The 17405-nt window shown below is 34.7% G+C and overlaps 1 protein-coding gene across 2 annotated transcripts in view; it reads left to right on the top strand.

Moving 5' to 3' along the window:
• EFCAB7 (EF-hand calcium binding domain 7) overlaps nucleotides 1-17405 on the top strand; it is a 58741-nt gene that overhangs the window by 17636 nt on the left and 23700 nt on the right. For both annotated transcript variants that reach the window (XM_013988883.2, XM_003127951.6), the window contains exons 7-10: nucleotides 8739-8880; nucleotides 12687-12796; nucleotides 15748-15905; nucleotides 16782-16915. In XM_013988883.2, coding sequence (XP_013844337.1) covers nucleotides 8739-8880; nucleotides 12687-12796; nucleotides 15748-15905; nucleotides 16782-16915 — 544 coding nt within the window. The remainder of the gene's footprint in view (nucleotides 1-8738; nucleotides 8881-12686; nucleotides 12797-15747; nucleotides 15906-16781; nucleotides 16916-17405) is intronic.

Here is a 17405-nt window from a genome sequence, read left to right as displayed (position 1 = left end):
TCATTAAAAAGGTAACATATGTGAGCTCCTTTTTTTAGTATAATGGTCCTTGAATTGAAAAATAAAGATTAGGAGTTCCCATCATGGTGCAGTGGAAACGAATCTGACTAGGAACGATGAGGTTGCGGGTTCAATCCCAGGCCTCACTCTGTGGGTTAAGGATCCCGCATTGCTGTGAGCTGTGGTGTAGGTCGCAGACATGGCTGGGATCTGGCATTGCTGTGGCTCAGTCGTAGGCCAGCAGCTATAGCTCTGATTGGACCCCTAGCCTGGGAACCTCCATATGCTGCGGGTGTGGCCCTGAAAAGACAAAAAAGACAAAAAAAAAAAAAAAAAAAAAAAAAGGTTAACAATATACCGTGCTAGTGTAGCATAGTATTTTATTTATTCATCCATTTATTCAACAAATATTTATTGAATGGCTACTTTATGCCAAGCACAGTTTTAAGGTGCTGATTAAGACCTTCGAATAGAGGCAGACCTCTATTTAAATTTTAGTTTGTCACTTGAAAACTGTGTGCCCTTTGGTAAGTTAGCAGCCTTTCTGAGTTTTAGTTTCCTTATCTATAAATTGGGAATAATTATATTTAGTGTGTTTTTAAAATATTTAAATCATGTAAACATATATAACCTGTTAGCATATGCCAGGGACATAGTTTTACTTTGGTAAATAACATTGTTAACATTATTGTGAAACTAAAAAACTACTGTAGTAGGTCTTTATATGGGGATGACATGATCAAAGTATAGTTTAAGTCTGTTATTGTATCGTATGTTGTGTATGGAGACCTCAAACTAGGGAGACTATTTAGAGACTGATAGAATTATCCAGATATCAAGTGAGGATAGCTGGGCCGAGGGTGGTACCTGAGGGTCAGATCAAATAGACAATGCCAAAGTTAATCTGTGGGTCACAGTGATAGTATAACAAAAGAGCAGTTTTACATCTAAGACAAAAAGAGCAGGGAAAGGTTCTCCTGATAATTAGGAATTAGGTGAAAGGTAGCAGGGGAATTTTAATGATCAAAAGAAGCTGGCATACTGTCAACTTGTAAATTCTGTGACTTTCATATAAAATTTAGTATCTTTTGGAAATACTCCATAGCTATCATAATACTTGCTTTTTATGTCCTTTCTCTGATCTTGATTTTTTTTCACTGTTGTGTAGTCTCTGATATTTCTTAGATGAGCTGACATGTTGTGTAGTCTCTGATATTTCTTAGATGAGCCGAAATGATTTTTTTTGCTTCACCTGTGGCTTGCTGAAGTTTCCAGGCCAGGGAATTGCACCTGTGCCACAGTAGTGACAACGGAAGATCCTTAACCTGATGTGCTACCAGGGAATTCCTGAACTGATTTTTTTTTTAAAAATCTGTGACCCTTTTGTTATTCAGCAGGATTCAGTTCTGCGTTTGCGATTTACTTGGAGGTTATCTTTTTTGTTTCTTAGATTTTGTATATTTCTTAAGTTTCACAACTCTAAGTACCTGGTTATGAGTATAGTTATTGTATAATTTGTTTTAATCAAAATTGATAGAATAAGTTACTAAAAGAATCGTTAAATCAGTTTTCTTCAAACACTTTAAATCTATTTTAAGTAGGTTTGGGTACTTCAATTTCATGTGGAGTGGAAAAGTATGGAATTGGTATGGAAAAGACTGGTCTTTCAGAAATTAGAAAATTATTGTAATGGAGTATGCATAAGCCAGCTTTTAAACCATAAATCCACACCAATGGTAAAAGATCTGAATTACTGGAGGAAAATATAGTCTTTACAGGGCTATGCATGTATTACTTTCTCCATGCCATATGTAGGTACTGTATTACTGCTCATTTTTTAATTCTGAATTCTATCCATTTACTTAGGTTTTAAAATGTACAAGGAGTGTCAGAAATTTTTCTTTGGGACAAGAATAGCTTCAATTGCCAGTCATGACTAAAATTAGAGAAAGCCATGAGTTGTAAACTCCAGAGATGCAATACTATATCCAGACTCATAATCAAAATGTGTCTACATAGGTCTTATGTACATGTGCTATATATGAATATGCTATGTAACAAGTAGGTTATAATGTTACACATATATATAATAATGCAAACATAAACATTTTAAACTTGAAATGATTAATTTTTGTGAAGACTAAATAAAAATTTTCTCATAAGAATCTCTTATCTTCAAAATGTTGATCAATTCAACTTTTCAATTAGGTGGCAGTCCATATCATATTTCCCCTTATAAATCATATATTTTACCCTTTGTTTTTAAGTATGTACAGTTTATAATTCTTTAATAACAAAAATTCAATTGTAGTCTACTTCTCTCTCTCTTTTTTTTTTTCTCTTTAGGGCCGAACCTGTGGCATATGGAGGTTCCCAGGCTAGGGGTCAAATCGGAGGTACAGTTGCTGGCCTACACCACAGCCACAGCAACACAGGATCTGAGCCACGTCTGCAACCTACACCATAGCTCACAGCAGCACTGGATCCTTAACCCACTGATCGAACCCACAACCTCCTGGTTCCTAGTTGGATTCGTTTCCACTGCACTATAACAGGAACTCCCAATAGTAATCTAATTCTCTTAACAAAAAGCAGATATCTTTCTAATAAGTATGTGACACAGGGTATCATTATAAAAAACAACAGTGATGATGATTATGGTGTATGATTATAAGTTCCTCCTATGACTAAGTCTGTGGCAGATCTACTGCTTAATAATTCTGCCTCACCTAAAGCTTAATACAGAATTTATGTCAAAACAAATCATGTTCTCTACAGTGTTCCAAGAGAAATGTAACTTTACTGATATTTTTAAGTTTTTTGATAGCTAGAATTTTCAACTTTGCTATTTTTAATTTGTGCTTTTAAGCATTTCCTTATATATTGTGAATGGAAATGAATAGTCTTTGTATATGATAAATGAATTAACAGTTCTTTTTTCTTTTATACGAATTTACTTGAATTGGTAGAATATAGCACCACCTTATGCCCTGTATAAGAATTACAAGCTACTATTTTATTTCTGTTTTATCTATTGTCAAAGATTATGTCATACATGGAATTTCTTACTCTGTCATTCTAAAAAATTTTTAAAAACTCAACCTTCTCCCATTTTTCTAATAATACTCAAACTGTCAACTTAATCTATAATCCTTTCAAACTGATTTATTTGCATGAGCCAGCCAATTTGTCAGTACTTTTTTTCTTTTAAGTCATAACATTTTAGTCTAGATCCTAGAGAAAAAGCTTGGTATGATTGAAAATCTATTTGTTTTAAAGTAAATTTGGAGTTGAATAAGCATTATGTATTTAATACCTCTGGAAGAGCTTAGGAATTTGAATTCTTTCTTTTAAAAAGGAGAGCTATAAATTCTCCTAGTGGCGCTATTTAATGTTCAAAATAATTTGATTTTCACATTGAAGTTTGGTTGATATAAACAATATGGCATTTGTCTTTCTTCTATTTTATAATAGCTGTTGTCTCACTGTTTTCCATCCTTATTAAATTCCCTTCTGCCTGTACCTTTTCTAGAATTGAAACTTAGGAAGTAGCTCTAATAAAAGTATTTAACTCACTCCCCAGCTAAATTTTAGAAAGGTATCTCCTTTCAGCCAGAATTACTGTAAGCACTTGGAAAAATTCTCTATCTTTGACTTTCCCAAATGCTCCCAATTCTGTTTGCTATCAGTGTACCAGACTGCATTATTTTTTAGTTTCACTTAAACTTTTTTAAACCGGAGAGTAGGAGGCTGCTATACCCTCATGATTCCAATACAAATTTAAGAAATTTTTTAGCTACTAAAATCTACATTTTTTAGTAAGAAAACCAAATAATTATGTTTATCTTCACCATATATATATATATATATAATTTGGAATTATAATGCTTTATCATAATTATAATAATTTCATAAATATGCATTTTCTTTAAATATTAGCTTTTTAAAAAATCTTGGGCAGATATTTAACTGTGAAAAAAACAGAATTTTGAATATAGCTGGTAGTTGGGAAAGAAAGCAAAAATACCTATGTTCCAGATCTGGTTTTCCAATTAACAAGAACTGTGAATTAACCATATCACTTTATTTTTCATACTTTCATCAATCAAAAGAGAATTCTGCACTGAATTGCTTTTTAGACTTCTACCTGAATATTCTGTAATTCTAAACTAGTATCTTTTGCCATTCCACTTGGGTTAATATAAAAATATATTCATAGAGTACATTAGGTGAAATTCCCTCTAATAATGCTATAGTCAAAATTGATTGAAAGGAAAAGCATTTTAAATGTTTTCCATTTGATGTCATAATCTTAGTTCAAACTGTCTCATAGGGTAACTTCTGTAAATTCCACGAGTGTATCTTTCCTTTCTTCTCTGTGGCAGTCAACATTGTCCAAGGTCATGTTGGTTATATTAAGGACAGTTGGCTTTGAGGTGATGTCACCATCTGTTGTTAGTCCATAATATATTCCCATCCCAGAGATTTGCAGGGAGGCTAAATGAAAATCTATACATGCTCTTATACATCATTAGTAATTGAACTTCTGACTAAGCCTAAGTATGAACCTCACTGTGTTATCTAAATTTTGAAATGTGCCTTGAGTATTTTTTCTTTTAGAAACATGGTCTAATGGTAAAAGCTTTGCTCCAAAAGTCTTAGACTCTACACCTAATATTTCTACAATCTCTTTGTGAAACTCTGAACCCATATAACCTCTGGGTATCTTAATTTGTATGTTTATTAAAATAACTATTATATCTACTCACTATTGCCTCATAGGGATGTTGTTGAAATATCATGTATAATGACTTGTTTCTGTCATGGGCAGTATACTTGTGAAGATGAATTCCAATAATTTAAGGTCACATTTTAATTTTTCAGAATTAAAAGTACACATATCTTTTATGCTTCAAAGGTATGACAGTGCATGTGACTAATGACTGATGGAAAGCTAGCAATAATGATCATTTCTTAAAATTCAGTTCAAGAAGAAATCTCCAAAGACAAGGTGAATATAAAAATGAAGGGGAAAAAATGAAGGAGTTCCTGTTGTGGCTTAGTGGATTAAGGACCCTATGTTGTCCCTTTGGGGATGTGGGTTCAATCCCTGGCTCACTCACTGGGTTAAGGATCCTTTATGCTGCAAGCTGCCATGTAGGTGTCAGATGCAGCTTGGATCCAGAATCACTGTTAGGCAGCAGCTGCAGCTCCAGTTCAACCCCTGAGCTGGGAACTTCCATATGCTGCAGGTGTGACCATAAAAATAAAAATAAAATAAATGAGGAAAACTTACAAAATTGAAAAATAACCAAAACTAAAATTAGAGAAGATACATGCATCAAAGCTTACAAAGTTGGTTAACATCTAAAATAGTGGAAAGAACTTATTAAAACACATGAGAATACAAAGTCTACAATAGATCTGTGACAATAAGGGATAAATAGGCAGTTCATACAAAAGAATACAAATAATAAATACCGGGGAATGTTTAACCTTGCTAGTAATTAGAAAAATTCAAATCAATGCAAAATTATTATAATGCCGTTTTAATTTTATTATATTATTTTATTGCATTAATATAAATTATTATAAAATTCATTAAAATACTATATACAAAAATACATAGCATACTATAATGAATATTTTATGTAGCCACACCTTGTTTAAGAAATCATCCCCAACCACAAACCAATTTTTTTAATGGTAACAGTACTGACCAAGTTTTAGTGATTATGGATTATTACATTATACATCATTGGTGGTATTGTAAAACCACGTCACTATTTTATAAAGTGGCATGTTACATAGGTCTTAATCATTAGTCTTAAAAATATACATACTTTTTGCTTAGAAGTTCTTCTGAAGAATATAATTAATCAGAAGAAAAAGAATTTAGACAAAATCGTATTCACTTTAGTACTACTAATCTATGCTGAGGAAAAATTGGAAATGACCTACACGTCCAGCACTTGAGAAATGGCTAAGTAAGTTATGGTATACCAACTCAATGGGTAATTACAGAACCATTTAAATTGAGAATTTGAATATTGCTTAGCAAATCTTTTTATTGTGCCAAACTGTACGTAACATAAAATTCACCATTTTAACCATTTTTTCGTCTATGAGTCTGTGGCCTTAAGTCCGTGTTGTTGTGTGGCCATCTGACCACCACCACCATCCATCTCCAGAACTTTTTCATCATCCCTACTTGAAACTCTGTACCTATTAAACAATAGCTCCTCGTTTCCTCCTCTCCTCCGCTCCTGGCAGCCACTGTTCTACTTTCTGTCTCTCAGTTTGACCCTCCTAGGTATCTCATATTGGTGAAAGCATATAATATTTGCCCTTTTGATTTTTGTGTGGCTTCCGTCAGTTAGCATAATGTCCTCAAGGTTCGACCATATGCAGCATGTGTCAGAATTTCATTCCTTTTAAGGCTGAATGATATCCTGTAATGGGTATATGCCATATTTTGTTTATCCATTCATTTGTCAATGGACATTTATATCCTTGAGACTTTGTTTTCAGTTCTTTTGGGTATATACCCAGAAACAGAATTACTAGATCACATGGTAATTCTATGTTTACTTTTTGGGAGGAACTATCAAACTGTTTCCACAAGGGTTTCATCATTTTATATTCCTACCAGCAATGCATGAGGGTTTAAATTTCTCCACATCATTGTCAGCACTTGTTATTTTCTGGTGTTTATTGTTATTATTGTTATCGCTGTTGTTATAGTCTTATTACTGGGTATGAGGTGATATCTCATCGTGGTTCTGATTTGTATTTCTCTAATGATAATGTTGAGCATATTTTCATGTGCTTATTGGCCATCTGTGTATCTTCTTTGGAGAAATGTCTTTTCAAGTCCTATGGTCTTTTTTTAATTGGGCTTTTTTGGCTTTTCTGTTGTTGAGTTGTAGGAGTTTTTAATATATTTTGAACATTACTCCATTTTCAGATGTATGATTTGCAGATATTTTTCCTCATTATGTGGGTTGCCTTTTCACTGTGTTGAAAAGTGTCCTTTGATGCACAAAGCGTTTTTAATTTTAGAGAAATCAGTTCATACTTTCTTTTGTTGCCTCTGCTTTGGTGTCATATCCAAGAAATCATTGCCAAATCCAGTATCATGAAGCTTTCCCCCTATGTTTTCTTCTCAGAGTTTTGTAGTTTTAATACTTACATTTAGGTCTTAGATCCATTTTGTGTTAATTTTAGTATATGTTATAAGGTAAGGGTCCTAATTAATTATTTTGCAGAGGTATCCAGTTTTCACAGCCACATTTGTTGAAATTTGTTTTGACACCCTTGTTGAAAATCATTTCACCATATTTGTAAGAGTTTATTTCTGAGTTATCTATTCCATGCCATTGGTGTATATATTTGTCTTTATGCTTGTATTACACTGTTTTGATTACTGTAGCTTTATAGTAAATCTTAAAATTAGGAAGTATGAGTCCAACTTTTTTTCAAAGCACAATGTTTCATATTAAGTGAAAAAGGTAGAACATAAAATAATGTTAATTAGAGTGTAAAAATTGTTTTTTTTTTAATAAGGCAGAATTAGGAATGGTTACATAAGAATCAAACTAGGGTGGAAGATTTTTTTCCCCTATTTTAAAATTTCTAATTTTAAATGTATTTTGGTGCTATGAAAATAATATAAAATATGAATATAATTATAATTTACATGATAGAAAATGATGTGAAAGTATTTGTTAAGATAATTTAGCCTTTAAAAAGTAAGACATCAATCTTAATGAAAATTATACTGGTTTTTACCTTTTCAGTGTCGTAGTAAATTTTTCTATAGTGTATCAGTAGTATTTTTATATTATTATTATATAGCTAATGCATACCTTTTCAAAGTTATCTTAATATTATTAAAACCTTGAACTTATTATCTAAATATATTTACAGATAATTTTTCAAAATCATTCTTTATAAAGTTGCTTCAAAACCTCATTAATATTCTATTTTTGAAAGTCATTAGGAGTAGAACAGAAATATGTATCTTATGTTATAGGTAGGCAAGCCTAATCATGATAAATTGGAAAGCATTTTTGCTCACATCTATGATAATGGAACAATTTCTCATACCTTAAATAAAGAATTCTTTACTTTCTGCATAAGGTGCCATCTTCACTTGTTACTAGGTTCTAGTTATGAGATCCCATATAAACAAGTTAGTTTGGAACTTCAGAGAAGGAATTTGAGACCAAGAGATAATAGAGCCCATTTTAGAGAAAGATCTTTCTCAAAGCTGGTATTTATGAACATTTGGTTATGTGAAATGAATTCAGCTTTTTTTTTTAGTTACCTTGACTTGAGATAGTTATTTTGGTTGTCATATATTTTATCTTTTAAGTATAAATTCTATTGCTTTATCTTTCAGCATATCAGTTTTAAAAATCCTTATTACGTCTTCATTTTTTGTATGTGCAAAGCACTAATCTCACCCTGATTATTGCAGGAAGATGTTTATTTATTACTTTGTTTCAGTATATCTCCAACTCACATGACCTGTGTTTTTTATATTTCTTCTCTCCATTGTATATTTTCCTAATTTTTTGTTATCTAAACGCTACTTCTTAATGACGTTGCAAATTCTCAGAGGACATTGGCTCTTTCTGGCATTTCTGTTTTATCTTCCCTGGGTTTGCCTCACTGCTCTGCATGCTGGAAACTTTTAATAAGTATTGTTTGAAAAAATTTTTCCTTCATTTCAGGAATGGCAATGTGTACAGTCAAAAGGTTGCTTTTTCTTGGAAGAAGATGGTGAAATCATTAGTCATCAGTATAGGATGCAAATAGCTCAGAGATCCATGGTTTACCTGACAATTAAGCCATTAAACCTGAGTCAAGCTGAAGGCAAGTTTATATTTTCTGTATTTAAAAAAAAATATCAATTTGTGCCTGCTTTGGAAATACTTATGTAAGTATTTGATGGTTCTAGTTAGTGAAGAAAGTGATCTGCCTAAGAAACATGTGGTTTAATACATTTAGAGAAAGAAAGTCATTTATACATTGACTGTGTTGTCATACTGTGCAAAGAAAGTAAATTGTTTTTATAAACATTTAAAGTATGTTTTATTATAATTCATTTAAAAAAGAATGGCAGAATGTTGTGTGGTTTCCTCTTGACATAGGGTTAGCTTTTTTTTTTTTTTGTCTTTTGTCTTTTTAGGACCACGCCTGCAGCATGTGGAGGATCCCAGACTAGGGGTCAAATCGGAGCTGTAGCTGTTGGCCTACGCCACAGCAATGCGGGATCCAAGCCATGTCTGCGACATATGCCACAGCTCACAGCAATGCCAGATCCTTAACCCTCTGAGTGAGGCCAGGCTTCAAATCCATGTCCTCAGGGATACTAGTTAACTCAGTTCGTTAACTGCTGAGTCATGATGGGAACTCTGAATTCATTTTTTGTTAATAATTCTTAGCTCTTTCCATTCATCAATTTAAAAAATTAATATGTTTAAGAAAACTTCTGGAGTTCCCATTGTGGTGCAAGGGAAACAAATCCGACTAGTATCCATGAGGATGCGGGTTCAATCCCTGGCCTCGCCCGGTGGGGTTGGGGATCTGGAGATGCTGTGATCTGTGGTGTAGCTCACGGACGAGGCTCAGATCCCGCATTGCTGTGGCTGTGGCGTAGCTTAGCATCTGCAGCTCCAATTCAACCCCTAACCTAGGAACTTCTGTGTGCCATGGGTGCAGCCCTAAAAAGCAAAAAAAAAAAAAAAAAAGAAAGGAAAAGAAAACTTCTATGGGAGTATGATTTGAGACAAATATAAACTACAGGTATTTTTTTTTAATACCTTCAAAGTCCTATGTCATACAGTTTAGACAATCCTTATTAATAATCTTTGTGTTCATGGCAGTATTTTCTTTTTAGTTAGATAAAAATTAATAATTTCCTAGTGTCTATAGCATTATTACATAATTTTTAATTAGTGAAAAATGGCTATGTGTATATTTTCCCTAGACATCCTTTTAATGTTAATTTGTTCTAATTATCAATCATTACTTTCCTTTTATTATGTTTACTTATAAACATTTACTCAGTAGAGGATTCTTCACTATTTACATTCTTTTTCCCTTGTAAAGTAGAGAATCTAATGTCTTGTAGGACACTTACAACGTTTGGTGGGTGACACTTTTAAATGACAATTACAATGGTCATTTTTCAGGTAAAGGTATCAAGATAGGTCTGCAAATTCAGTGTAGTTGTTAATTCTCTGTATTCTCATGAAGATTTTTTAAAAATTCATTTACTTATCAAATATAATTATTGAGATCCTTATAAACCAAGAATCATTTTAAGTGCTTAGGATACATCAGAGTACAAAAAAGACAAAACCCCCTGCCCTTGTGAACTTAAATTCTGGTGAGGGAAATAAACAATAAATAATAAACATAATAAATCATAAATGGCATGACGTATTAGCAGGTAGTAAGTGCTATGGGAAAAACAGAGGGAAAGGGGCATTGTGAATGCTGAGGAAATATGAGTTACCATTAAAAGGGAGTGGTTAGTGTATGTTTCATTAGGAGTTGACATTTGAGCAGACTTTGAAAGAGATGTTTTAATTATCAACTGTTATGTAACAAACTACCCCAAGACTCAGTGGCTCAAAACAAACATTTGTTTTCTCATGAACAAGTCTGCTGGACAGTTCTTTTGGTCTGAGCTTGGTTTTTCTCTGTAAAGCTCACTCATGCATCTGTAATCAGCTGCAGGTTAGTTGGTGGCTGGCTTTAACTGATCTTGGCTGAGCTCTTTCCTCTGTATGGGTCTCAGCTGAGACAGCTTGATGCTGCCTTGTATCTTTATTCTCTAGTGAGTTAGCCTGGACTTGTTCTTGTGGTATAACAGGAATCTGAGAGAGAAAGCAGAAGCACCACAGGCCTGGGCTCAGTCAGAAGCAGCATATTATTTCTGTTACATTCTTTTGTTCACAGCAAGATTTGTAAGGTGGAGAGATAGATTTTGTCTCTTGATGGAAGAGCTGCAAAGTCACATTGCAAAGGGCTGTGGATACAGAGAAGGACAGCCATTTTTGCTGTCTTCCCTAGGAGGCAAGGAAGTGAGCTTTGTGGATATAGGGGCGGTCGAAGGGATGGGTGAAGAGTGGAGGAAGTGGCAGGTAGCAGGAATCCTCTGTTTGGAGGCTCCAAAGTGAGAGTGTGCCTTGTATTAGAAGAACAACAGAGCAGCTAGGTTGAAGTAAGTAAAGAGAGTGGTAGCAGATGAAGACAGGGAGAAGTAAGGACAAAAGCAGGTAGAGTTTTGGGGGTTTTTTTGGCCACAGTGAGAACTTGGACTTTGAGAGAAATGAAGGACCCTTAGGAGTCTGCCATCAAGATTTTATCTTTAATTTTCATTAGCTTGAATATTTGTCTAGGTGTTTTTGTCTTTCTTATTGATGCCATTGTTGACGTTTTGGGGGTTTTCTTGGATGTTGTTTGTTTGGGGGGTATTTATCCTGCTAGGGGCTCTCTGGGTTTCTTGGATTTGTAGCTTGTTGTCTACCATCATTGTAGAAAAATTTCCATCTTTATTTCTTCTTCCCCTTCTGTTTGTCCACTTATATACCTGACATCCTATTCTCCTTGGCACCACCACAGATAAGCCAGTGCTTACCCTTCATCGTTCCTTGGAAGGATCTGTCTTTCCTTGGATTTCAGGCTGCTTGGTTGTCATGCAGCCCAAACTCTGATGGATTTAAGAAATGTTATGATTTTATAATTTATGCACTTTTTCTTATTGTTAGCATGGGAATAACATTCTTCCAACTCTCAACTCCATTAGAGGATTTTGAGTTGAGATGGGACATAATCTGACATATTTTAACAAAAGCAGTCAGGTTGCCCTATTAAAAATAGATCAAAAGGTAGGCAGGCTAAGACAGGGAGTCTAGTCAGACTCTATTGCAGAATGCTAAGAGGGCACTGATGTTGCTTTGAACTAGGGTATAGAGGGATAAGAAGTAGAGCTTCTGGATGTATTTTGAAGGTCAAACTATAGGAAAAAGTTAAAAACGATTCCAAGATTTTGGGTTTGAATACAACCGGAAGGAATGAGTTTCTCTTACCTAAGATAGAGAAGAGTAAAGGTGGATAGTTTCTTTGTGTGTGTTTGTTTGTTTTAGGGGTTTGGGAAGATCAGTTTTAGATATAGAAATCCAAGTGGAAATGTCAGATAGACGGTTTGGATATACAGTTCTCGTGTTCAGAGGAAAGGCCCTAGCAGGAGATAGAAACTTTGGAGTTATCAGCATATAGGTGGTGTATGCTGATATAAGAGTGGTAGATGCTGATGTAAGAGTCTAACATCTCTTCCTCCTTTGCTCCTTCACAGGTAAGCCATGTTTCCATCCCATCTTTTTTGGAAAGGTTTGTTTTTCCTTGTATTTCAGGTCACTTGATTTCCTTGCCACCTTAGCTCTCTTATGAATTCAAGAAAAGTTACAATTTTTAGAAAGTGTATATGTGCAGATTGTTTTGAACAAGGTCACTGTGTATAGGTATGTGCTTTATTGCAAATGCTATTGTGTTTACAATTAGAAAAATGGATGTGCATGTCTAAAAAAAAATCCAAAGGGAAAAGAAACTACTAACTTCTTTTTCAGATAGGAAAGAATAAGTGGTGTTTTTTGTTTGTTTGTTTACAGGAAAACCATCCCCTTGGTTATCAGTTGATACTGCCTTGTATATTCTTAAGGAGAGTGAGAATCAGGCAAATCTACAGCTCATGTGTTTTACTGAACTACAAAATAGAGAGGTATACATATTTATTTTCTAATGTTTAGTTAAAAATATAGTATGATCTCAATTTTGGGGAAAATAATATTTTTCTATATATTTTAAAACTTTTTAAACTTCTCTTCCAATTAAGGTATATATAATACTGCATGTTCCTGTTTTCAAATGCCCCAATAACCCCACATGTGAATATTTTTTTTTGTTATTCTCAGATCAATCCATTTGATGCCAATGGATTCCCCGCCCCCAAATTCAAGCAATTCAAGACTTTGAAAAAGTTCCTTTAGATATTGTCTTATACTACCACTGCAAAAAAGAATAACTTCAAGATTACTATCCTCAGGCTTGACTCGTATTATAGGGTCCAAAATAGATTGATCTGAAGAAAAGCTTTCACACGATTTTATGTATTGCTCATGGGGTTGTTCTGATCTTTTCTAATTATATATTTACTCAGAGGCCAAATATGTGAGGCAGATACATAAATGTGGCTATTTATTTTATGAGGACTACAAAATACATCTGCTACACAACAACAGGAATAATACTATTCAAGGGCTTACTGCAATATCATATTTAATCTTTATATAGGCCCAACGACAGACAAACATTTCCCTGATGGAATGTTATATAAAAGTCTTTATTGTAGGCTTCCTAACAGACAAGAATAGTTATAGGCAAGAAACAAAATGACCGAAGTTAATATTTTGACTGAACTCTTCTTCAGAACTGACTACAAAGTTAAGCTCAAGATAAAGCATTGTCTGAAACAGTAGCTTTTCCCACTTTATTTTGGTTAAAATTACTTTCTTATAAGATTGCATGTATAAAAATGTTAGTACATAGCAAGCTTATAATAAAATTTGAATGAGTTTCTGTTTACCTCTTTACCATATAGGCCTCTGTTTATCTGTAATATATTTACAAAGGAGTTTTAGTTTCACAATTATTTTCTTTAAAAAGAGTTTTGTGTCTCTGAAAGACTTTCCATTTGCCAACCAATGTAGCAATTCAAGGTTATAATGTGGAGATAAGAGAGTTTTGTTGGATAACATATATTAGGAAGCAGAAAGGACTGCTTTTCACTCCTGGATATCAGTCTACATCTGGCCAGTCTAAAAGATTATGGTTTCCAAAGGACAGGTTTGATCAATCTTTAGTCCTCCTAGTAACCATGAAGTTGCAGGTTCAATCCCTGGCCTCGCTCAGTAGGTTAAGGATCTGGAGTGTAGTGTAGGTTGTAGACATGGCTCAGATCCTGCGTTGCTATGGCTGTTGTGTAGGACGGCAGCCGCAGCTCCAGTTCTATCCCCAGTCTGGGAACCTCCATATGCTGTGGGCGTGGCCCTAAAAAGCAAAAAAAAAAAAACAAAACCAAAAGAAAACAAAAAAACTTTAGTCCTCAAAAAGGCCCTCACTTTTATTGGAATGCTTCTTGAATCAAAATAGGACATGGTCACTTTAGGATGATCATGGTCCTCTGACTTGGGAGGGCAAAAAATAAGCTGAACCTAGAATTTGGACGAGCAACTTTGTTTTGTATATGAGTCCCCAGGATGACCTAAAATATACCTGGGATTTGAAAGGAGTTTTTGGCCACAAAACCATACAGAATTCCCCAAAGTTACTCTGTGCTGACAGGCAAATAGTTATTTGCTTAGAGATTATACACAACTAGAAAATGCTTAAGTTTAATATATTTGACAGAGAAACCCCTAGGTTTTATAGAAAGCCACTGGGCTCCAGAAACCACCTAAAAGGTTCATAGAGGGATGCCATTTTGCTTTCTTTTATAGAACAGGAGAATAAAATGTTTTCCTATACAAATGTCTTGGCACTCATAAATATCCTGTGATGGAAAAGAATTTTGTGTAAGGTAGGTTTAACTGAGATTCTGCCATCTTGTTTTATAGTCCATGTTACATAAGTAATAGTAAAATTCCAGTGCTTTTGCCCACATAATTGGATTTTTACAAATATGGCTTCATACAAATAATGAACTCTTTTAAAATATATTTAATTTTCATTTTGTGTCATTGAAATCTGAATTATAATTCATGTTTATATTTGAAAAAATTAGGCAACTGTAACTTGGAAAAATTATTAAGATTTTTCTCTTTGCTTCTTGTTGAAATATTTTCATCCAAACATTTTTGACGGTTATTGGGAAGATTTAGAAGTTATATAACTTCTAACTTGTTATATTAGGCATTTCTTTCTTTCTTTCTTTCTTTTTTTTTTTTTCTTTTTTAGGACTGCACCTGCAGCATATGGTACTTCCCAGGCTAGGGGTAGAATCTGAGCTGTAGCTGCTGGCCTACAGCTCAGCCACAGCAAATTGGGATCCAAGCCATGTCTGCGACCTACGCCACAACTCATGGCAACGCCGGATCCTTAACCCACTGAGCAAGGCCAGGGATCGAACCTGCAACCTCATGGTTACTGCTCAGATTCGTTTCCACTGCACCACAACCGGAACTCCCCAGCATTTGTTTTTAAAATGTATAAAGAGGAGTTCCCGTCGTGGCGCAGTGGTTAACGAATCTGACTAGGAACCATGAGGTTGCGGGTTCGGTCCCTGCCCTTGCTCAGTGGGTTAAGGATCCGGCGTTGCCGTGAGCTGTGGTGTAGGTTGCAGACGTGGCTCGGATCCCGAATTGCTGTGGCTCTGGCATAGGCCAGGGGCTACAGCTCCGATTAGACCCCTAGCCTGGGAACCTCCATATGCCGTGGGAGCAGCCCAAGAAATAGCAAAAAAAGACAAAAAAAAAAATGTATAAAGAACTATGTCTATATTACTAGGCTTACCGTTCACAAAAAGATTTTGAAGGCTATAAAGCAATAGAACCATAATAGAACTGGTAAATATTGATAGAAAAAACTGTTTCTAGTAATTCTCTTACATCAAAAAGATTAAAGATCACTAAGACTCATGTTGTTTGTTTATTTTTTCAATTCTTTTGAGCAAAGATGTTTGGGTGGACTGGTGAACTAGGACCTGGAATTTACTGGTTAATTCCTTTCACAACTGGCTGTAGGCTAAGGAAAGAAATAAAACCAATAACAGAAGAAGCCCAACTTGTATATAGAGATGAAACAGGGGAATTATTTCTTACAAAGGAATTTAGGTAAGTTTTGTGTATTAAAGTTAAAGCTGTAACATCTAGACTAGACATATATCAACAGCCTTTCTTCCATCCTTTGCTCTGGCTGGCCACAACCTCTGACTCCAGATTCTTGCTAATAGCTCAGCTCATCCATTAGGCTTCTGAAAGTTACCTTCTGTTCATAGGTTTGGGATTGCCATTCATGTCTGGGTTCCATACATTTGGCAAGTCAACTTCAGTTACATATCTACTGATTTCTCCCCAAAAAGAAATGTGTCCTGCTAGTTGTGCTGTTGACTTAGATAACTGTCAGATATGAAGTCCGAATACCTATGTAGTTATTCCAAACCCTGGATGTACACAGTAAAATCTGGCTGTAGGTAGAGAGGAAGAAGTAGATTGGAGAAGGGAGAAAAGAGGGGAACTTCTATTCTTTGAGCTCCTGCTACATGTTGAGATACTGTGGTTGGCTTTAGAAACTGGTTTATTTTATATAATACTGGACTGAGTAAAATATACATTTGGCTACATTAACTTTATCATTCACAAATACTATCTTTTATATATTTTAAATTCTTTTCTACTATGGTTTATTACAAGATGTTGAATTTGGTTCCCTGTGCTATATAATAGGACCTTGTTGTTTATCCATTCTATTGTAATAGTTTGCATCTGCTAGTCCCAAACTCCCAATCCAACCCTCCTCACCTCCCCACTTGGCGACCATAAGACTATTCTCTGTGTCTGTGAGTCTGTTTCTGTTTCATAAATAAGTTCATCACAAGTATTGTTTAATGCCTTGATGTTGCTTCCTTTTGAAAATTATCCTCATCGAAACCTTTTTCAGTCTAGTTACCTTCAAGACAAGAAATAATTTGCTATTTTTTATAACTTTAGGTCAACTTTATCAGATATATTCGAAGTAATTGATTTAGATGGAAATGGTCTTCTTAGCCTTGAAGAATATAATTTTTTTGAGTTGAGAACAAGTGGTGAGAAATGTGATGAAGATGCTTGGGCTGTCTGCAGAGGTAAGCACTTTCCTTTTCTTTTTTTTTAATGGCTATGTAAAATATATATACATATAGAGAGAGGGAGAGGGAAAGGGAACCCTTTCATCCTTAAGAAAATGTCAGACTTCTCCATGGAATATTGTAACAATTAGGGCAGTTTAAAAGTAGTAGCATTGTTTGTAGCCCATAAAAAGTTACACATATGTGTTCTTTAAATTGGTAGTTGGGGTAGTACTCAAGTTAAAAGAAGTGTGAGTTCACATTGTAGCACAGTGGAAATGAATCTGATTAGTATCCATGAGGATGTGGATTCAGTCCCTGGCCTCGCTCAGTGGATTGGGGATCTGGTCTTGCCGTGAGCTGTGTTTGCAGATGTGGCTCAGATCCCATGTTGCTGTGGCTGTGGTGTAGGCTGGCAGCTGTAGCTCTGATTTGACCCCTACCCTGGGAATTTCCAAATGCCTTGGATGCCACCCTAAAAAAAAATAAGTGAATTATTTAATCATAA

This window comes from Sus scrofa, chromosome 6 (assembly GCF_000003025.6).
Source record: "Sus scrofa isolate TJ Tabasco breed Duroc chromosome 6, Sscrofa11.1, whole genome shotgun sequence".
Classification (NCBI taxonomy): Eukaryota; Metazoa; Chordata; class Mammalia; order Artiodactyla; family Suidae; genus Sus; species Sus scrofa.
Note: the sequence above shows the minus strand (reverse complement) of the source record. Positions and strands in the feature narration are given on the sequence as shown.